A 23,557-nucleotide genomic window follows, 5' to 3' on the forward strand; every position below is an offset into this window, starting at 1 on the left:
AGCCTGTGCTTGCAGATCAGCAACGATTCTGGAATCCTAAAGAGTGACAAGATTCCATGCAGAATCTCAAAGAGTAGCAACATTCCATGTAGAACCCTAAAGAATAACAAGTGGAGGAGTGGCCTAGTGGTTAGAGCACCAGTCTTGCAATCCAGAGGTGGCTGTTCCTTGTGATCTTGGACAAGTCACTTAACCCTCCATTGCCTCAGGTACAAACAGATTGTGAGTCCTCCTGGGACAGAGAAATATCCAGTGTACCTGGCAACGTGGCTGCGCAGGCTTCTGTTTCTGTGAGTCTGACGTCCTGCATGTACCAGAAGCCTGTGCTTGCAGATCAGCAACGATTCTGGAATCCTAAAGAGTGACAAGATTCCATGCAGAATCTCAAAGAGTAGCAACATTCCATGTAGAACCCTAAAGAATAACAAGTGGAGGAGTGGCCTAGTGGTTAGAGCACCGGTCTTGCAATCCAGAGGTGACCGCTTCAAATCCCACTGCTGTTCCTTGTGATCTTGGGTAAGTCACTTAACCCTCCATTGCCTCAGGTACAAACTTAGGTTGTGAGCCATCCTGGGATGAGAAATATCCAGAGTACCTGAATGTAACTCACCTTGAGCTGCTACTGAAAAAGGTGTGAGCAAAATCTAAATAAATAAATAGATAAGTATTGCCGTACTGGGATTTATTTTATTTTTAACACATTTATACCCCACATTTTCCCACTAGTAGTAGGCTCAATGTGGCTTACACAAGACCGTAGGGCAAACTACAGTTCAGTAAAATACAATTAAACAGTGTAATAGTAAAATAATAAACGTATAGGTATCGTGTAGAACAACAGAGATAATAAGAGTGAATAAAAAAATAAGGTCCATGGATTTTGCCATAACAAAGAGGTAAATTAGGTTGAGTCAGGAACAGGGTGGTCTTCAGTAATTTCCTGAAATTTAGATGGTTCTGAGTTGATTTTAATATTTTGGGTAGTGCATTCCATAGCTGTGTTCCTATGAAGGAGAAGCTGGATGCGTAGGTAGACTTGTATTTGAGGCCTTTGCAGTCTGGGTAATGTAAATTTAGGTAGGATCAGGAAAAACTGGAACTGTTTCTGGGTGGTACATCAATTAGATTTAGCATATATCCAGGAACTTCTCCATAAATAATCCTGTGGATCACGGTGCAGACCTTGAAGGCAATACGTTCCTTAATGGGGAGCCAGTGTAGTTTTTCGCGAAGGGGTTTGGCCCTCAAGCCCAGCATCCTGTTTCCAAAAGTGGCCAATCCAGGTCACAAATACCTGGCAAGATCCCCAAAAAAGTACAAAACATTTTATGCTGCTTATCCCAGAAATAGTGGATTTTCCGCAAGTCCAATTTAATAATGGTCAATGGTCTTTTCCTTTAGGAAGCCATCCAAACCTTTTTTTAAACTCTGCTAAGCTAACCACATTTTCTGGCAATGAATTCCAGAACTGAATTACACATTGAGTGAAGAAAAAGTTTCTCCGATTTGTTTTAAACTTACTACTTTGTAGCTTCATCGCATGCCCCCTAGTACTAGTATTTTTGGAAAGCGTAAACAGACGCTTCACGTCTACCCATTCCACTCCACTCATTATTTTATAGACCTCTATCATATCTCCCCTCAGCCGTCTTTTCTCCAAGCTGAAGAGCCCCAGCCGCTTTAGCCTTTCCTCATAGGGAAGTCGTCCCATCCCCTTTATCATTTTCGTAGCCCTTCTCTGCACCTTTTCTAAATATATACATATAAATACCAACTCCTGATCCTGCATCATCACAATGTTAAATGCAAGCACATATTCTGTACCCAAAGAAGCCTCTCACACAACAATAGGTGCAGAGCAGAACCAGGGCACGTCCCCACAGAATTCACCATACAGAAAAAGTCTGATTCTGGTTTCATCTCAATAACAGCAACATAACCCCTCTCCTCTCCAGCGGGCCTATTTTGAATTAATATTGTAAGCCACATCGAACCAAACACGTTTGGAAAATGTGGGCTATAAATGCTGCAATAAATAAATAAATACAAAACCCGACAAAAGTCACTCAGGACCTATAGAACAATTTACCATGTGAGAAAAGCACCAGCACAGACCTTCTTAGGAAAAGGCAGTATTGTAAATATTGCAGTGAGCCCACAGCATCAGTACACCTACTGAGAAAATTGAACAAGCTGGATTATTACAGATCCCTACAGACACTCAATGCTAACACACCACCTGGCATCAGTCACACATTTAGAAAACAAACAGACTCTCTCCAAATACAGGACAAGGGATCACAAACTAAAAGCAGAAATATGTAGTCAAAAATGAACCTGAAACCGCAAGAAGCCAGACTCTGCATGCAGCACAATACAAGAGAAAGAGATGCATTTCCTCCTGTACATGCAAAATACAAAAATAGCAGATGTCAATTCCCCAAACTGTCATATTCCAATCACTAAATGGAAAGTAAAATGATTTAGTTCTACCTTTGTAACCAATATGATTAGAAAAATTAGATCACCGGAAGATAGTCTCCGGTTCTTCAAGCCCTCCTAATAGGATTTTTTTTTCTTTAACTATCTTCTGCACTCCTCCTCCCCCAACATTCATCTCTGACATTGATCTTTCAGACTCAGCTTTCTTCTTAGCCACTCAACTTTCATCCTTCTCTCCCCATTCAAGCTCCCTCTTTTTACTGCATCTGCCTATAACTTTCCATCCCCTCTCTTCCCTTTCTGCTCCCTTCCCACCATCTCCACCAAGCTTCCTTTCCACCTCCCTGTGTCCAGCCTCCCCCCATCTCCCTTTCCACCTGTCAAGCCTCTCCCTCCCAATCTCCCTTTCTAGCTCTCAGTACTCAGCCTGTCCCCCAAATCTCCTCTTCCATCTCCCCGTGTCCAGCCTCTCACCCACCAATCTCCCCTTCCACCTCCCTGTGACCAGCCTCTCACAACCCAATCTCCCTGTACCCAGCCTCTCCCCCCAATCTCCCCTTCCACCTCCCTGTGACCAGCCTCTCACCCCCCCCAATCTCCCCTTCCATCTCCCTGTGTCCAGCCTCTCACCACCCAATCTCCCCTTCCACCTCCCTGTGACCAGCCTCTCACCCCCCCAACCTCCCCTTCCATCTCCCTGTGACCAGCCTCTCACCACCCAATCTCCCTTTCTATCTCCCTGTACCCAGCCTCTCCCCCCAATCTCCACTTCCACCTCCCTGTGTCCAGCCTCTCACCACCCACTCCCCTTCCACCTCCCTGTGTCCAACCTCCCTTTCTATCTCCCTCTCTTTGTAGGATCCAACTCTGTGGATGCCAATGCATGCTGAATACCCTCATTATTGAGCAAGCGCCTTCCCTGTATCCAGGGAGGGGTAAACTATATTGTGTTCTGCATCCTCCAATCCCCCCCAATCTCCCACCTATTCCCGTGTCTTGCAGCTGCCCTGATCTCTCCCCTTCCACCTTCCCCTGTGTCCAAGCACACGAGCTCATCTCACTTTCTGTGCTGCCACCACCAGAACATAAAATGGCCACTCACGGGCCTCGGAGCCAGCGTGCACGCCCAGCATCTTCTGGTCCTGTCACACTCTGCTGCGATTTCTTAGGTCAGAAGAGGTGGGACTTGCAGATGCTGAGCAGCGCGTAGGCTCCAAGGCACCTCGCTGATATTTTCTTACTGCCTCCTCTCTGTCCTTTTCAGGCTGGTGGGAGAAGGCGTGCAAGTATGGCAGAACACTAGTAAGCTGCTGGTGGCACACCAGTTGAGAAACACTGCTCTAAGCTAAACAGTTAACCTCTTTAATCTTTCTTCAAAAAGACAAATGTCCTTCCCTCAACCTTTTCCAAATTCACTTACATTTTTTTGAGGTGCAGCAACCAGAATAATAATTTACTCCTGGAGGCAGAAATTTTGAAAATTCTGCAAATTTTTACATTCTTATTTATTTGTAACTGTTTGTTTAGAATTTCCTCATCATAAAGGCCAGGTCCTCCTTGTCCAAGGTCTGATACCAGTCAACCTTTTTCCTGCTTGGGCTATGATATCCCCTCCCCAGTAGTTTCACTCCCCAACCTAGCTAGAAATCAACCCTTGGCTTAATTTTTCTTCCTCTGCAGGTTCAACCCTCAATTTTCTCTGTCCCCTCGTGTGTGTGGAAACCTTATCCAGATTTCTTGCTCCCTCTCACTGTTCCCCAGCAAGAACCCACCCAGTTCTCTCGCTCACCTCTCCAGCACAAGCCCATATAGCGTTTGCTCTCTCAAACCCCATCTGGAACACACACACACACCCCCAGGGCTCTCACAAACCCTAAGACACTTACTCCACCACAGCTTTCTCTAACCACCATAGATTATTCTCCTGAATCCTGCCATGGCACTTCCCCAGCTCTCTTCCACCCTGCACATACTCCAAGCTTGGCCTCCCTCCTGTTCTCACCCTTCATTGCACACATCCCTCCTGCTCTCTCCCCTCCCCCTCAGGCACACATGCATCCCAGTCTTACACTCCCTCCCCCTTCAAGCAGGCACACACCCATCCCATCCTTCCTCCCCTGAGGCACATATCTATCCTACTCTTGCACTTCCATCTCCTTCCCAGAAAGCCAACACCCCCCCCCCCCCCCCCCAGGCACACATTGTTGTTGCCTCCCCCACATACAACTATTACATGGGAGCAGCAAACTGTAGCCTGTGTCCGTCTCTGATAACCTCGAGGACCCACAGATCCGAGGTAATTTTGGCCCGCTTTCGGTAGAAAAGTCAGCTGACCTCCTACTGGAAGCACCGAAGAGTGGACCAGCGTCCCATCATTGTGGGGGACAGCCTGCAGCCGCTTGAAGGGCTGCCACGCTCAAACTCTTTTTATTACCTCGAAAAGAAGAATACTATTGAAACCAGAGATGCTGGAAAGACGAACCTGCCCGACCTGGACAATACTGGCAAGCCTCCAGAAACTGCGGTCTTGAAGAACCAGCCCGAGGAGTCAAACTGGACTTAATCTCCGGAAGCTGTTGTGATTTGGAATCCCCTAAATCCTTAACAATCTTCTTCAAGTCCTTTCGAGGCAAATAGAAGTTTGCCTCGAAAAGGCAACTTGGTAAGATGCTGTTTGGAAGCCATATCTGCAGGCCAAAACCGTAGCCACAGTAACCGGTGCAAAGTAACCGCCAAGGCCATCTGCTTCTCCGAAGCCTGCACGAGATCATATAGAGTATCTGCCAGGTAAGCCAACTTCAATTCCATCCGGGGCATCGCCACCACCATGGAGGGAGCCGCATCCTGCACTGCCTGCTGAAGCCAGCTGAGGAAAGCCCGGGCCACACAAGAACTACAAATAGATGTCTGGAGCACCAGCGCAGATACCTCAAAAGAGTGCTTCAAAGAAGCTTTGAGACGCTGATCCTGCATATCTTTCAATGCTACAACCCCCCTCAACAGGGAGGGTGGTCTTTTTGGTGACCGCTGTCACCAGAGCATCTACCATAGGCAGACCAAACTTTTCAGTATGGTCCATTCCCACCGTGTACAGTCGGGACATAGCTTTGGCCACCTTAAGGGCCACATCACGATCAGCCCACTGCACTGTGATCAATTCCTGAATGGCCTAATGCACGGGGAAGGCCCTGGCCAGCTTCCTAGTGCTAGCCATCCTCACATTTATCGCCACAGAGGCCTTCGCCTCGGGATCCTCATTGTGCAGTGCCTCTAAAGCACTGGAAATAAGGGAGGGCAATTCCTCTCTGTGAAAAATGCATACCACTGTGGGATCATCCGACTCCTCTTGTAAAATTTCACCCTCCTCCAAGTCCTCTATCCTTGAGGGCCTCAAAGAGTTCCTTGAACCCACTGAAAGTGAAGAGGCGGGTAAAAGGGAGACCACAGACTCCTCCCTCTGACATGGAGTCCAAGCATCTGCGCTCGTGAGCCTGGTCATCTGAGACCGGCAGCAAACTCTGCCTCAAATCATCCAGGGGCCCCCAGACCTTGAACAGGCTGAGGAAGGGCCCGTTTCATTAAATAGGCCTGATGGAGAAGTATAAAATCAGGTGAAAAAAACCTCACCCGAAGCAGCCATGCTTGCTGACATCGTCGGTCCCACCCCGGGTCTGTCTGAACCAATCCCCTTAGAATCAACACTATATAGAGAGGAAAGGACCCAGGAGAAGTCCTGAGAGAAGAGGCCATTTCTCTATGTAAGTGAACATTACTTTGCTCTGTGTTTTGGTGATTTAAAGATTGGGGTTTAAAAGAGGAATTGTAGATTTATTGATGAAGAGAGTAAGAAGTTGTTTTTTTTTAAGCAAACTTTATTAACTAGTCTCCATATCTTTTTTCACATAGTTTTAAAATGTGAACTTTCTGCCACAGCCTACAGCATTAACAGATAGCCTCTAGAAGGTACAGCAGAGCCTAGTTCAGTCTTCATACCCATCCACCCTTATAGTCAATTATTCTAAATTAGGATAACAAGCGGAGTTTTCATTACTTTCTGAGAAGCAAGCAAACACTAAATAAATCACATAATATACCATATAATCTTAAGACTCTTTATATTAATCTAATATCCCTAGTATCTTAAGACGTTTTTTTTTAAACAACTAAATAATACTAAGATGCAGAGAGCAGTCCAGCAGCGACAGGGATGCTATCCAGTCTTTTGCACTGAGTGTCACATGCATGATTATCTCCAAGTTTGCAAGAGGTTATACGTGTGTGCTCGATGCAAAGAGCTCCTATCTCTCAGAGAATGAGTTTGTTCTCTTGAGGCTAGAGCAGCAGACTTGGAGTACCTGAGGGAGACAGAGAGGTACATAAAGGAGATCCACCTCCAGTCTGGCAGCTCCTGTACTGCCATGGGAGGAAGGAGGTCTCCTAAAAGGAGAATGTAAAGAAACAGTGTGTTTTAAGCCTGTAAAATGTATTGGTTATTTCCCTGCATTAATTATGTCCTGAAGTGTATTTCTCCTATTTGGCCAGCAGGTGGTGTTTCTTTGATGTAAAGCCATTACAGAGAAATTAATGTTCTTTCTTTAGTTTAACACAAACAGGAAGCAAGATGCAGTATATTTTTTAAATGTTGTGTTCTGGGATTTGATAGGCCTGGAGTCTGAAGCTAACTAGCAGTTACTGGTTTTGAGTTCAGTCTTAGCCACAGAGAAAAGAGAGACAGGTCTCTTTGCTGAGACTTGGTCAATTATATGTCCTGATCTTCCAAGGTACTTTTTAGAAAGTACAACAAATGTTTAGTTAGTGTTATAATTGATCTGTATTTCAGGTACCTTTTATTGTTTGCTAATTGCATATTTTTTGTTCATTGTTCAATTTTTAAGACAATAAACAAGTTTCAGTTTATTGCCTCTTTGTCAGGACTGATAAAGAATCCTGGTGGTTTGTGTGTCAGGTCTCTGAGTGCTTTCTGGGAACTGTGGGACTACTGGGAGTGTGGCTCCAGTAACCTAGAAATCACTGGAGATCATTTGAGAGCAGGCGACTCGCCCAGAGGTGGTTGGAGGATGCTAGTGTAGAGCACAAGCGGCAGGTGCAGGCGGACCTGAGCTGCGCTGGGGATAGACCCTCTAAGCGGCTGCAGGGTAAACCTAGGCAGGTGGCTAGGCATTTCATGACTGTGAGCCCTCCAAAACCCACCAGAAACCCACTGTTTCCTCCAAAAAGTGTAACAAGTAGAAGGAGGTAGAAGCCTGGGTCCACCTGTCTGCAGTGCACTGCACCACTACTAGACTACTCCAGGGACCTGCATGCTATTCTAATGGACCTGAGTATAACATCTGAGGCTGGCAAATAATATTTTTATCACATTTTTTGGGGTGGGAGGGGGATAGTAACCACTGGGGGAGTAAGGGGAGGTGATCCTTGATTCCCTCCAGTGGTCATCTGGTCATTTGGGGCACCTTTTATGTGGAGTAGAGGAGTAGCCTAGTGGTTAGGGCAGCAGACTTTGATCCTGGGGAAGTGGGTTCAATTCCCAATGCAGCTATTTGTTATAAAAACAGGTCTAGCTCAAAACGTCTAAGTTTTAGTCTTGGACGTTTTTGTTTTGTTCCATTATGGCTGAAACACATCTAAGTCTTAGGAATGCCCAAGTCCCGCCTTGAAGACGCCCCTGGCACACGCCCCCTTGAGATTTAGACATCCTTCTGACAGACTTCAGAGAAAAACATCTAAAAAGAGGTTTTGAAAATACCGATTTGGACATTTTTGTGAGATAAACGCCCAAATGCAGACTTATGCCACTTTTTGGACGTTTTTCCCTTTTCAAAATGAGCCTGATAGTAACATAATAAATGACAGCTGATAAAGACCTGTACGGTCCATCCAGTCTGCCCAACAAGATAAACTCATTTTACATGGCATGTGATACTTTATATGTATACACGAGTTTGATTTGTCCTTGCCTTTCTCAGGGCACAGACTGTAAAAGTCTGCCCAGCACTGTTCTTGTACTAAAAGTTCTGAAGCTAATGTCGAAGCCCCTTAAAATTTACACTCAAGCCCATCCATATCTATTCAGTCACGACCAGGGTGTAGACTGTAGAAGTCTGTCCAACACCGTTCTCGTGTCCCAATGACCGGCGTCGCCACCCAATCTCTGCTAAGATTCCGCAGATCCATTCCTTCTAAACAGGATTGCTTTATGTTTATCCCACACATGTTCCATTACCATTTTCATCTCCACCACCTCCCGTGGGAGGGCACTCCTTTTCCTTTCCTAACTAATCCCTTAACCATGCTTTAGTAAAACAGCTCTTAAGTTTCTGCAAAGACTGCGCTTTTGCAGCAAAACTTAATGTATGGTAAGTGTGAAGGCTGTGTGGTAAATTGGAGGCCTGCCCAGCATGTTCTTTACTACACATTACAACTGTTTGCAATCAGCACGGATGCACTTACCGCCTCATCTTGCACTAACCACACAAGTGACAGCAGAGTGCAGTCCATGCACATCCTATGCTCATTTCCCTCCCTTTAACACAGCATGCAGTTAATGCGTGCAGGGCCGCTGAGAGGAGGAAGGGGGGGGCAAAATTCCCGGGCTCGGGCCACCAAAGAGGGTCTGGCGCCGGAGTCTCTCACCCTCTCCCAGGCCGCTGGCGCTGCAGTCCCGTCTCCACCTGCCTACCCTCAGCTTCCTTCTGTCTGTTGTCCGACCCCCTGCATTAAAAAAAAATCTCTAAAGCAACAGCGCAGCGCCTTCTGCCAAAGCGGCAGATCGCCTCGGGCGGGCCTTCCCTCACTGTGTCCCGCCCTCCTCTGATGTAACTTCCTATTTCCGCGCTGCGCCTGCTGATTTAGAGATTATTTTTTTTTAATTTAAATAAAGGGGGTCGGATGGCAGGCAGAAGGGAGCAGAGGGTAGGTAGGTAGGTGGAGACTGGGAACTGTGGCGCCGGCGGCCTGGGAGCAGGAGAGGACGGCGACAGAAGTAGCGATTGAGGGGTGGGGACAATCCTGGAAGGGGGGGGGGGCGTGACCTTGAGGCCCGGCTCAGTCTCTCGGCGGCCCTGAATGCGTGAATTAGCATACATCATACCATTGCAGTAAAGCGCATGCTAATTCACACATTAACTGCTTAGTAACAAGAGCCCCTTATTGAATAAAACAGGTAACGAGGGCAAATGTGTTAAAGAGCCTGGTGGGGATTCCTTTGCACAGTTCCTCTCCCCCCTTTCTCTATTTCTGTGGATGGCACTATCATTCTCCCTGTCTCATCAGCTCGCAACCTTGGGGTCATCTTTGACACCTCTCTCTCCTTCTCTGCTCACATTCAGCAGATTGCCAAAATCTGTCGTTTCTTTCTCTATAACATCAGCAAAATCCGTCCCTTCATCTCTGAGCACTCTACCGGAACCCTTATCCACACTCTTATCACCTCTCGTCTTGATTATTGTAACCTGCTTCTCACCGGCCTCCCTCTTAGCCATCTCTCTCCTCTTCAATCAGTCCAAAACTCTGCTGTGCGACTCATTTTCCGCCAAAGTCGCTATGCTCACATTAGCCCCCTCCTTAAGTCACTTCACTGGCTCCCTATCCGTTTCTGCATTCAATTCAAACTTCTCTTATTGACCTATAAGTGCATTCACTCTGCCACTCCCCAGTACCTCTCCACTCTTGTCTCTCCCTACGTCCCCTCTCGGGTACTCCGTTCTGTAGATAAATCTCTCTTATCTCCTCTACTGCTAATTCCAGGTTCTGTTCCTTTTATCTTGCTGCACCTCACGCCTGGAATAGACTACCCAAGCCTGTACGTCTAGCCCCGTCTTTGGCCGTTTTCAAGTCCAAACTTAAAGCCCACCTCTTTACAACTGCTTTTGAATCCTAACCACTACTCACTTGCCCTGTCCTTTTATCCTCACCTCTTTATTCCCTTACCCTTATTGTTCTGTCTGTTTACCTGTCTTATCCAGATTGTAAGCTCTTTGAGCAGGTACTGTCTTTTTGTGTATGGTGTACAGTGCTGCGTATGCCTTGTAGCGCTACAGAAATGATAAGTAGTTGTAGTAATAGTATTTGTGGGGGAGATGTGATGCCTGAATCCCTTGAGAAAGCACATTCTTTATATACAGCGTGTTAGAATTGGATCATCAAAAGGATAAAGATTTATCCTGATGCTGCCGAGGCAACTCAGCAGTAGAAGCACAGGTTTTTACCTTATGGAGAGGAAGTAATTGATCACTGCCTCTTTTATCCTCAGTGATCCCTCCAAATGCAAGATCGAATTTATGTTTAAATCGTTTTATTAACTTTCCAAGCAACAATATCCCAACATTCTTGTGCAGCTTTTTAGGAATTATGTAATAACAATGCAACTAGAGTAAGACCTCACTGAAGGCTGAATTTAAACCAAAACAAAAAGTTGGGAAAAGGACAGATTAGGTAAAATGTAGATCAATCCCACCTTGATCCTAGAGAAAGGAAAAAAAAAATAGTCATAAGTTAGATTTCCATATATCAAGGGGACAAGACAAGATCAACCTCTAAAGAAAGGGGGAATCACTAAACCTGAACTCAGACTGATATGTATTTTCAAAATATAAATCAAAATGTAAACAGAAAAATATTCATAGTGCTAAAGACCACCGTAAATTATATTTCCTTATAAGCTGTTACTTTATATACCAAAGAAAAGAGATGTTGAAATTTTTTTAAGTATATTTTTCATAAAATCCAGATAACATTTATTTATAATAATGTGCAGGACATCAGACTCACAGAAACAGAAGCCTGCGCGGACGCATTGCTAATCTGCAAGGGCAGGCTTCTACATGGAATGTTGCTAGTGGAATAGCAACATTCCATGTAGAATCTCAAATAGTAGCAACAGAATCTCAATAGTAGCAACATTCCATGTGGAATCTCAAATAGGGAAAGGGATAGGGATATGGGACTTGATATACCACCTTTCTGAGGTTTTTGCAACTACATTCAAAGCGGTTTACATATATTCAGGTACTTATTTTGTACCATGGGCAATGGAGGGTTAAGTGACTTGCCCAGAGTCACAAGGAGCTGCTGTGGGAATCGAACTCAGTTCCACAGGATAAAAGTCCACTGCACTAACCACTAGGCTACTCCTCCACTCCCACATAATCTACATACACTGAGTTTCCACTATACACAAATCTCTCATACATATTTATTACAGATATCCTGAAAACCGGACAAGTGTGTCTCTAGGACAGGGCTGGGAAACACTAGTTTCTAACCATTAACAATCTGGGAAAGACGATTGAGGTGATCAAATTTGCAGAAGAGACAAAATCATTCAAAGTAGTCGAATCATGAGCAGATTGTGTGGAACCAATGTGAGGAAACTAGATATCTAAATGGCAGATAACATTTAATGAAGTAACACACAGAGATAAAAAAAAATCCTAATTCTAGGTATATAATATTGGATTTCATATTAGGCGTCACCACCATAGAAAAAAAGAAAATAAGAATTTTAAGTCACTGTAGACAATATATGGAACTCCGTAATTCAGTATGCAGTCAGAAGAAGCAAACAATGGTAGGAACTATTCAGAAAGGAACGGAGAACAACATCGAGATAATATGAAGCTTCTGCTTCAATCCAGCTACAATCACACCTTGAGTGGCATATGCAATTCCACTTGCCACATCTCAACAAGAGACGGTGAAATGAAAGGAAGGTACAACCAAAATGATATAGGAGAAACAACAGCTCTCCTGTGAAGAAATACTGAACAGGTTACTGTGAAGAAATACTGAACAGGTTAAAGCTCTTTGAAGTGAAGAAGGCACAACTGAAAGGGGATATAACAGAGGTCTGTAAAATCGTGTAGGGTATAGAACCTTTATCATTCCATGAATCTTGCACCAGATTTAAAACTAATTCAGCAAACTTTTTTTTTTTCTTTTCTAGTCACTGTACAATGAAGCTGTGAAGTTTGTTAGTAGAGAAAGTGGTCAAGGCCGGTGATAAAACTGGGTTTATAAAAGAGGTCTGCATATGATTCTGTAAGATGGGTGCATGAATTGGTATTAGCCAGGCAGAACTGGGAATGCCATTTCTTACTGACAGAAGCTGGGGTGAGTAACACGGAATGGATCCCCCCCAGCCGTCCCAAATATATTTAAATCTGTTACATTTCCATACAACATGTGATCTATCAGCCCATGACATAAGTAAGGCAAAAAGTTTTATTTCATTTTTGATTATAGAGAGCGCTACATGCAGTCATGCTCAATATTCTAGAGCAGTCTTCAGTCAATGGAGTTCCCTCCCCCACCACCTTCTCTTTGGTTATCCCCAGGCACATTGCCATATCCCTCCATCCTAAAGTGAGAGGACAGGAGAGTGAAGGGAGGGCAGGGTTTTCAGGGAACTTATAAGCACTATTATGCCTAATGGTAAGTCACTTGCCTACTGCGCCTAAGACCTGAATTCAAATCCAGCACCAGGATTTCTGTCAGATAGTCAATTTAGTCATTCATCCACTTTTAGTCGGTAAATGAATACCCAGCCTTAGGCAGGAGGTAAAGATGACTGGGGAAGGGCAAAGCACCCTGCTAATGGTCTGCCAAGAAACTGTCATGCAAGTAGCCACTCCTATAAATTATTATTCATAATTTGGTACTTGTGTATAGGCGACTACATTTACGTTTTACAAAATCATTTAGGTCACTGATGGCATATGTTGTCTTAACTGAGTAATATACCCAGTAAAAAGGACACTATTTTGCTAATATTTATTTTGGGGAGGAGGGATTTAGCTCACACCTTTTCAGTGGCAGCTCAAGGCGAGTTACATTCAAATAAGGCAGGTATTTCCCTGTCACCAAAAGGCTTATAATCTAACTTTGTATCTGGCGCAATGGAGGGTCAATTGACTTTCCCAAGGTCACAAGGAGCTGGCCTCCCTGATTCACAGCTCACTGCTTTAACCACTAGGCTAGTCCGCCATGCCATCATATAGCCAATGCTGAACACACATCTCTCGTATCAATAATACTGGAGTAACCCTGCAACCTCAACTGCTCAATCCCTGACTTCAGGTTCAAAACTGGACTGTTACAATGAGCAAATGCATGTTGAACGAGCTGTAAAGAAGCTTCCACAGCATCAGAGCCACAGGACTCTCCACAGGATGTGAACCCTGACTTCCTCGATTCTCGAACCATTAAGCTAGATTCTTTTAAAGTATACTTCAAGAGGAAGAAATAGGTGTCAAGAGATTTTGGATTTAGCTCACGCCTTTGTTCATCTGTAATTTAAGGCAAGTTGCACTCAGGTACAGTATATATTTCTCTGTCCCTGGAGGGTTTACCATCTAAATGTGTACTTCACGAAATGGAGGGTTACGGGATTTACTCAAGGAGCCACAGTGGGATTTGAACTGGGTTTCCCTGGTTCTTAACCCCCTACTCTAACCATTAGGCTATTCCTCCAGTCAAAGCACTCACATACCATGTAAAATGAGTTTATCTTGTTGGGCAGACTGGATGGACTGTACATCTGCCATCATTTACCATATAAGAACAGTGAGGACCAAATGTTCACTTCTTGAATGGAGCACCACCGCACCTCAAAATGCTACTACTACTACTGCTACTACTTAACATTTCTAGAGCGCTACTAGGGTTACGCAGCGCTGTACAGATTAACAAAAAGGACAGTCCCTGCTCTAAGGAGCTTACAATCTAATGGGCGAAATGTCAAGTTGAGGCAGTCTAGATTTCCTGAATAAAGGTATGGTGGTTAGGTGCCGAAGGCGACACTGAAAAGGTGGGCTTTGAGCAAGGATTTGAAGATGGGCAGGGAGGGGGCCTGGAGGATGGGCTCAATATTCTCTCCTCCTCAAGCTCCCTTATATAGTCTGAGAGCTGGAGCAATACTTGCTCTGAGACTGGACTTGTCAGGTTGATTTGAAGCCAGCAAAGAGTCATCACAACAGCAGGTGCTATCTTCTTCACCTCTATATGGCTTCTTCAACCCTATGGCTTGAGCTTAACATCAATCTCTATCCCACACAGCTCAAGAAAGCAAGAAGCATAAAGTACATTTCTAGTGAATTTCAAGGATTTATTCACACTAAAAGAGAATGCTTGCTCTCTCCTGAGTTATTCTCCAAACCTCTACCCCCTCCCTGATAAGACCCCTGATGGGCTTGAGGGCAACACATAGTCAACAGACCCAAAATATAGAGAAAGCAACTGCCCGAAAAAGCCAGTTAGACTGAAATGCTCTCTACAAAAACGTTGGCGAGCTTCCCCAAATGGGGGTCACAAAATTCGTGTTTGGGGTCACGACCTGGGTGGGCCAGCCATAGGTGTATCAGTAAACACTGATGTAGGGCTTAGGGTCCAGAAAAGTAAAGAACTGATTCAATGAAAAATTGTTTTTTTCCCCAAAATTCGGAGAACATTAGGGACTATGGCTTTTAAGGGTAATTCTATAACTAGACCACCGCAGTTACGCAGTGGCGTAGCAGGGGGGGCTGCCACCCGGGGCGGGGCGTTTCGCCGTTGCACCCCCCCCCCCGGGTGCAGCACGATGACACCCCCATGACCAGCTCCCGCACCCTACCTTTAAAAAGAATATCGGGAGGCGAGGCGCAGCGCCTCGCGCCTGCCCTTTATGTAAAAGAAATGTGGACCGTCGGGCCTTCTCTTGCTCTGTCTGTCCCGCCCTTGCGGAAATAGGAAGTTGCGTCAGTGGAGGGCGGGACAGATAGAGCGAGGGAAGACCCAACGGTCCACGCTTCTTTTACGTAAAGGGCAGGCGCGAGGCGCTGCGCCTCGCCTCCCGATATTCTTTTTAAAGGTAGGGTGCGGGAGCTGGTCGGGGGGGGGGGGTGTCGATTCGCCGAGGGGGGGAGCTGGCAGGGAGCACCCCCCCCCTGAGCTGACACCCAGGGCGGACCGCCCCTCCCACCCCCCTTGCTACGCCACTCCAGTTACGCACCCTTTGTGTGCCTAAAGGGAAAAGTAGCACTTACACGGGTTAGTGCCCCAAGTGCTATTCTATAAGAGTCCACGTAAAGGGGGGGGGGGGGTGGAGCAGAGGCATAGCCAGGAATTCTATTGCATCTCCACCCCTCCCAGTACCTTAAAATCCTCTCTGCTAGAGTCTTCACCGAGGCAAAAGCACACATAGGCTTCCTGCGGTCTGCACAAGGACTTCCTCCCTGAACCGTCTTGCCCTTCACAAAACAGGAAGTTGCGTCAGAAGGGGTGAGACGGTTCAGGGAGGAAGTCCCTGTGCAGGCAGCCTCTGAGTGCCACTGCCAATACCCAGATGAAGACTGCAGCAGAGAGGATTTTAAGGTATGGGCAGAGGGCTGGGTCTGATAGGGGGTGTGCACGAAACACATGCACCTAGTACAAATACGCCACTGGGGTGGGGTGGGGGGCGGGAGGGTGTAGGGCTCCCAGTTATGCATGTTAACTTACAGAATCCTGTTAAATTACATGTGGCTTTACCACATTTATACACTCGCCTTCATGCCAGGTATAGGGCTTGTGTAACTGTGGCCATTTAAATGTTAGCATACAGTAGAATTCTTTAATTACATCTGTGCGCCCAGAAGCTGTTATAGAATAGGCCTTCACTGCGCTGTATCTGGGCGCCTAACAGGGGATGCCCAATCATAGAAGTTCTCTATTGTGCTAACCAGGGCTGTGGAGTCGGAACACTAAACCTTGGACAGCAGAAAAATAGAGGAGTCGGAATCGGACTCCAGCTCCAATTCCTACTTAAAATGTTTTGTTTTGTACGTAAAATACTGGTAAATATAACTTTAGATCCAGGGCAAAAATATATAAAAGTATAAAATGATAACATTTACCATATGTTATGATGTTTTTTTAATTTTGAATCTGGAGTGGGAGTCCGTATATTTTTTACCAGCTTCAACTCCACTCAAAATTGCTTCCGACTCCACAGCCCTGGTGCTAACAATCCCTACCATATCAAACCCACTGAAAATCAGCAGAAGCCATACACACAGGCCAGATAACGTGCAGCTTCATCAAGAGCTCCTTACCCAGCGAGATCAGAGCTTCATAATTATCCTTCATGGTCTCCTTATAAAGCTCCTTCTGCCCTTCTTCCAACTTCTCCCACTCTTCCTCCGAGAAATAGACTGCAACATCATCGAACGTCACTGCTGCCTGAAGAACCAAACAGAAAACTGTCACGTTTCATTCTACAGAGAACTACTCGCTTAGGATACCATCAGCCAGTGCATCTGACCTCATCCTTAAAGGAAGTCCCTCACAGCTTCTGCTCCCCTGGCATTGGTAAACGCAGATGATACTATTTTTTTTTTTGGAGGGGGGAGTGAAATTGTCTTCTACTCTCACCAGAGGAGCCAATAAGGCCTACCCAGTGATCCTCTTCTCTCTGAGGCAGGACTATGGCAAACAGAGTGGGGAATCCTGTGGACCAGGAGGCGGAGGATCTTCCTTTTGTCCATCCTCATAAAAACTGAGCAGCCACTTCCTTGTGGAATAGCTCAACAGCGGTCACTAGAAAACAGGGAGTCCTCTCCCTTCTGTCGAACGCCTCCTGTTCACACAGCCTTACAACAGCTGGGGAAGGTATCTCTCCACCCCTGGCTGAATCCCTGCTCACCTCTCTCTACTCCCAACAGCTAAAGCAAGGCCTGTGGCCTGTGATTTTTCCGAAGGCCCAGCCAGGAAGAAGGAGAACAGACAGAGACAAAAAAAAAAGGGAAAAAATGGTACAGGAGACAGACAGGAAACTGAGTAAGCAACGAAAAAAAAAAAACAGCAGGCGCAGAGGGAATAGAGGGAGCCCTGGCTGGAAGATAAATCAATAGAAAGCAGCCAAAGGAAATCAACACAATAAAGGGATGTGAGAGCCGAGAGAGTGAATCACACACATGGAGATAAAAATAGAACTGGGAATTAAAAAAGAAAAAAAAAAAGCCAAATGAGGCAAAGTGAGGAAGTGAAATGTAAGAAAGCAAACAGGGAGGGGGAGGGGTAGTAATGGAGATGGAATAAGAGTATTTCCACTTCAAGTGAAACATAAAAGACGCACACTAATAAAAGAAAAATCAGAGAGCGAGAGAATGGGTTGGGGGAGGTGAGGCTAAACTGCACGGTGTAGCAGGTGCAACCCTGGCTACCTTACTGGGTAGACTGGATGGATCATGCTGGTCTTTATCTACCATCAGTTACTATGTTAGTCCCGGGCACACAAAGTGAAAGACAATTTTTTTTTTTACTGTTACTGCTGCATGGAATATGTTCAATCAGCATTTAGTACATGGTACCATCCTGCAGTTTTGAGAAATGTTTCCCAAGTCCAGTCCTGGAATACTCCTTGCCAGTCAGGTTTTCAGAATACCCACAATGAATATGCATGCAACAGATTTGCCTAGAATGGTGGAAGTGCATGCAAATCAAGTTCATGCATATTCATTGTGGATATCCTGAAAACCTGACTGGCAAGGGGTACTCCAGGACTGGACTTGAGAAGCACTGGTTTAGGTTAGTGAAACTCAGTCTTTATCAGAAAGCAGGGGTAATCTCAACCCTGTCCCACGAACACACCTAGCCAGTCCAGTTTTCAAGACAGCCACAATAAATATGCATGACATACATATGCATGCACTACCTCAGTGGTAGGCAACTCCGGTCCTCGAGAGCCGCAGGCAGGTCAGGTTTTCAGGATATCCACAATGAATATGCAGGAGATAGATTTGCATACCATGGAGGCAGTGCTTGCAAATCTATCTCCTGCATATTCATTGTGGATATCCTGAAAACCTGACCTGCCTGCGGCTCTCGAGGACCGGAGTTGCCTACCCCTGGGCTACCTTCATTCTATGCAAATGTCTCTTATGCATATTCATTTTGGATGTCCTGAAATCCTGACTGGCTAAGTGTGTCCTGACAACAAGGTTGACAGCCCATCATAAAGCAAGACCCCCCCCCAAGCCTCTCCCTGTGCAATTCTTTAATATTCTACATTTGTTTTACAACTTTTTAGCTAGAAACCTTGTCTTCTGTTTGGTTTTCAATTTTAACACCTGTGCCAGATTCATAAGGAGCAGCTTTAAAAAAAAAAAAAAAAAACCTCTGTGGTATCCTTACAATGTTAATGACATTTTAATGTATTGGTAATATTGGATCTTTTTCGTTTTATTTTATGTAATGTATGAAAAATTAGTTTTATTACTATTGGTAAACCATTTTGTACTTGTTGGGCTAAGCAAAATACAAGTGCTTCACTGAATTAAATAACTGCATTTTACCCTTTCACATATCCCCCACCTGAGAGGCAGCAATTAACACTTTGGCCAGATGGTCACAGATCATAGTTCCTCTTTATACATGGCACAACTTAGACACCTCTTGGCAAGGCTGAGGGTGCCCATGACTGATTTCCTCCTCCCTGGTGTGTGTGTGTGTGTGTGTGTGTGGGGGGGGGGGGGGGGGGGGGGGGGGGGGGGAATAGCCTGATTCTGACCTCATGTCTTAACATATTTCTGTACCTGATAATAATCTCACCACAGTCAGAAACTGGACTTCCGCTTCCCACTCCAGATCAGCACTTTCTAACTCCAGATCAGCACTTTCTAACAAGTCATTGTATGACCATTATTGTTGGCCTTCTTCTCACGGCAGGCCTTAAGCAGAGGGACAGCAGTGGTTGCATAGGGCCCCCCCACAGGCATAGGGAGAGGGGCAAGAGGAAGCATTCCCTTCCCCCTGGATCCCTTAGCCACTACTGCTATTCTTCTCTACCCAGAGGCATCTCCCTCTCAATCCTTCATCTACCTTAAAATTTGTCTCTCTGTCTCTGGATGTCGCAGGCAGCGGCAGCCCTTTCCAGAGCCTTCCCTCTGACCCATCCCACCCTCTCTGATGTAACTTCCCGTTTCTGCATGGGCGGCATAGGTCAATGGCAGTGTATGTCAAGTGCTGCCGGACACATCTAAAGATGAAGACAGACAAATTTTAAGGTAGACAGGGAATTAACAGAAGTGGGGGGGTGGGGGGAATGCCGAACTGGGTGGGCAGGGGGTGGGCTCCATCAACCTAGTCCAAATGGGGCCCTGCAAGTGCTAAAGCTGATTCTGCTTCCCCTCTAAAAACACCTAACCCAACACACACTGTGGCTAATCTCCTCAGGTCCTAAAGGTTGCCATCTGGGTCCATATGGTTAGGACAGGCTCACCCAGGCCTGGTTTTACCACACTGCAAGCAAAGATCTGTAATCTTGCTTTTATTAGGGCCTTGCTCTTCTTCCCTTCCAGTCCTTGAGGGCTGCCAACAGGTCAAGCTTTCAGGAGATTCTGAAATGAAGGCAGTAGCCATGCAAATCTCTCATGCATATTCACTGCAGATATCTTAAAGCCTGACCCTATTGGCAGCCCTAAATGTCTGGGAAGGAATGCAACAGAAAAAAAACAGAACTACAAGCAGCATGGAATGGGGTATAACTTAGATCAGAGATGCCAAGTTACTCAGTTCAGTGCTGGAGATTTTGGGGCAGTCCTGGCTTTGAACTCACATCCCAAAGCAGTGTGGGATTTGTAGTGCCTGATCCTGCCCACTGAAATCAGTGTTGCAGATCCCATAATGCACCAGGATGGGGGTGGTCAGAAATCCAGCACTGTCCCAAAATCTCCAGCCTGGAACTAGGTCCAACTGGAAACATTGCATCTCCGCCATCCAGAGGTTCTGTTTGCTGTATGGTGGCTGAGTATCATAGTTGCAGATTTTTGTGTTGCTTCACAATATCTGGAAGAAGAGAGATTTTGTGTTGCTGTTGTTAAGGTGATGCCAGAATTTGAACATACATTTGATCTGTATGACAAGTGAGAAATCTGAGACTGATGTGCTGCATACAGGTTTTGTTTTTTTAAATATGGGATTATATAAGTACATAAGTAATGCCATACTGGGAAAAGACCAAGGGTCCATCGAGCCCAGCATCCTGTCCATGACAGCGGCCAATCCAGGCCAAGGGCACCTGGCAAGCTTCCCAAATGTACAAACATTCTATACATGCTATTCCTGGAATTTTGGATTTTTCCAAGTCCGTTTAGTAGCGGTTTATGGACTTGTCCTTTAGGAAACCGTCCAACCCCTTTTTAAACTCTGCTAAGCTAACCGCCTTCACCACTTTCTCCGGCAACAAATTCCAGAGTTTAATTGCACGTTGGGTGAAGAAAATTTTTCTCCGATTTGTTTTAAATTTACTACACTGTAGGCAAATTCATATTAACTGTCAACAATGAAATATTTAGGGGTTGATATTCAAAGCAATGGCTCTTGCTCAGTTAAATTGTATGTTCGGGGCTTACCAATTAGTACCTTTATCAAAGTTATTACTGGACATCATAGATATGTACATAAGTATTGTCACACTGGGGCAGACCAAAGGTCCATCATGCCCAGCATCCTGCTTCCAACAGTGGCCAGTTCACAAATACCTGGCAAGATCCCAAAAACGTTCAATACATTTTATGCTGCTTATCTCAGAAATAACCAGTGGATTTTCCCCAAGTCAATTTAATAATGGTCTTATGGACTTTTACTTTAGGATGCCATTTGGAGCTTTTTAAACCCCGCTAAGCTAACCAGCTTTACCACATTCCAGAGTTTAACGAATTCCAGAGTTTAATTACACGTTGAGTGAAGAAACATTTTCTCCAATTCGTATTAAATTTACTACTTTGTAACTTCATCGCATGCTCCCTAGTCCTAGTATTTTTGGAAAGAGTAAACAAACGATTCACGTCTACCCATTCCACTCCACTCATTATTTTATAGACCTCTATATCTCCCCTCAGCCGTCTTTACTCCAAGCTGAAGAGCCCTAGATGCTTCAGCGTTTCCTCATGTTATACCGTTTCTAAAAGAAGCACATTGATTGCCCCTGATCCATCCTATAATTTACAAAATACTGCTCCTTGTTTACAAAATCCAGTCCTCAGGTGAACCATCTTATCCCTCTCACCTTGTAACCCTGTACTATCTCTTAGGAACACTTTAATCAGCCCAACAAAATCAATTGGTAATTCCATATTTTCACAAAATTCGTTTGGACACTACAAGACAGTCTATTTTCATGGTCCAAGGTCCTGATCTATGGAATAAATTACCATCTCATCTGCAATTGTCACCTTCTCTAACCAAATTTAAGGCAGATTTGAAAACTTTTTTTTGTTGTTGTTATATTTGTACCCCGTGCTTTCCCACTCATGGCAGGCTCAATGCGGCTTACATATTATATACAGGTACTTATTTGTACCTGGAGTAATGGAGGGTTAAGTGACTTGCCCAGAGTCACAAGGAGCTGCCTGTGCCTGGAGTGGGAATCGAACTCAGTTCCTCAGGACCAAAGTCCACCACCCTCACCACTAGGCCACTCCTCCACTCTCTTAATGTTTGGATGCATACAGCCACGTTTCCCTCTCTTCCTCTTTTCTATTACAATTGTAGTTCCTTCCTTTTTCCCTCACAGTCACTTCTTAATACACTTTTCACATTTTTATTCATTTTATTGTAAGCCATTCAGACATTTTTGATGGGACGGGATATAAGCTCTTAATAAACTCGGTAATATGTCCGGTTAGCAGTTAAAGCAAAACAGGCTATTTTGGGAGTGTTCCAGTGGTGGAGTCTGCCAAGGTCACCGCATAAATAAGACTGCATAAAAGTCAGTCCTATATGTGGTACCCCACAGCCAGTTTAGTACTGAATATCGTACTTAACTGGCGTATTTGGCTCCGGAAACCTGGAAATTCAATGCCAAAGCCCAGACATGGTCCGGCATTGAATTAACAGGCATGATGCTTGCAGCAGTCAGTAGAATGCCAAGTGTTGCTGCCTGAGTATCGACCCCCTTAATTTTTTTGTTCAGTTGTGAATTTTACTGCTCAGTGTGTCACATACGTGAACATTGTCCGTTAAGTGTGTCACAACAGAAGAAAGGTTGAGAACCTCTGCCATAGATAAAAGGCATAAGCTGGCAACTCTATCCACATCCCGCATAAACAGGGGGCTCTGTCCTCCACGTTTGGTTGGTTATTTCCAAAGCAGACCCTTTTCATCCTGCTCCTGTGAAAAGTCTCAGGAAGTCACTATTTTAGATTTATACATAGCTTTCATGCCTTAAGGAAATGACCACACTCACACTGGCACATCACTGGTTCATTCTGAGGTAATGATGCAATAGACAAGCTTGTTATACTGCCTTTCACTATTATAGCAACAAAGCAGTATACAAGAAAATAAAAGTTTAAAAAAATATTAAGTAAACATCAATGCTGCATAAAAGCCTACAAGCAAGTTCAACACGGTACATCAGCTTGCAGCCCAAACCTTAAGATGCCAATTCATATTCTAGAAGCAGCCTTGTGCAAAGCTTTGGTTCTGAATCTGAAACTCTAGTCAACCTCTGGCACAATCACTGTACTTTTCTTGACTTGCTGTAATTGGGTGGGCCAAGATGATAGTAGCATGCTTCTTCTGGAAGCGGCCCTGCAGCTTTCCACCTCAGAGTTGGCTGCATGCATCTTCCCTAAAGCACCACAACTGTAAAGCTCATTTGGTTCCTGTTTGTCAGAAAGGCACACCATGCATTCACAGCAAAACTGCCTGCCCTGTGCTCTTATGAAATCAAGTTCTGTACACCAATACTTTGCTGACATTAAACAGACTATTCCTGCTAGATGGGCTGAGCAGATAAATATGACCTGTTTGGTGTGGTATATGAATGAGGGTGATGAAGTTAACAGGCCATCCCTTCTAGAGGGGGAAACAATTACAGGAACAAGCTGAATTTAAAGGTCCTTCTTTTGAAGCAGAAACCACACCTCTTCCCCTCACTGAATTTAATCCAACCCAAACCTTTTGGAACTACGAGTTTTCTTTATTAATTGTTTTAAAGACAAGTGCTATCCCACCAAACAACCCCTTCATTTCCTTCCCCCTCTCCCCATACGAGCAGCAGCCGTACAAATCGGATTTTTATAAATAACTAGCAATAAGAAAACACGTATTACACAAATTAATTTCTCCCCTTATA

The 23,557-nt window shown here is 44.9% G+C and overlaps 1 protein-coding gene across 3 annotated transcripts in view; it reads right to left on the reverse strand.

Annotated features, from left to right (window-relative positions):
- LOC115465430 (zinc finger protein 585A-like) overlaps positions 1–23,557 on the reverse strand; it is a 47,847-nt gene that overhangs the window by 23,811 nt on the left and 479 nt on the right. For 2 of the 3 annotated variants that reach the window (XM_030195893.1, XM_030195884.1), the window contains exon 2: positions 16,530–16,656. In XM_030195893.1, the coding sequence (XP_030051753.1) occupies positions 16,530–16,656 (127 nt within the window). Of the gene's footprint in view, positions 1–16,529; positions 16,657–17,119; positions 17,202–23,557 lie in introns of those variants that run through there. The other variant, XM_030195902.1, reaches the window with a different exon arrangement.

This window comes from Microcaecilia unicolor, chromosome 1 (assembly GCF_901765095.1).
Source record: "Microcaecilia unicolor chromosome 1, aMicUni1.1, whole genome shotgun sequence".
NCBI lineage: Eukaryota > Metazoa > Chordata > Amphibia > Gymnophiona > Siphonopidae > Microcaecilia > Microcaecilia unicolor.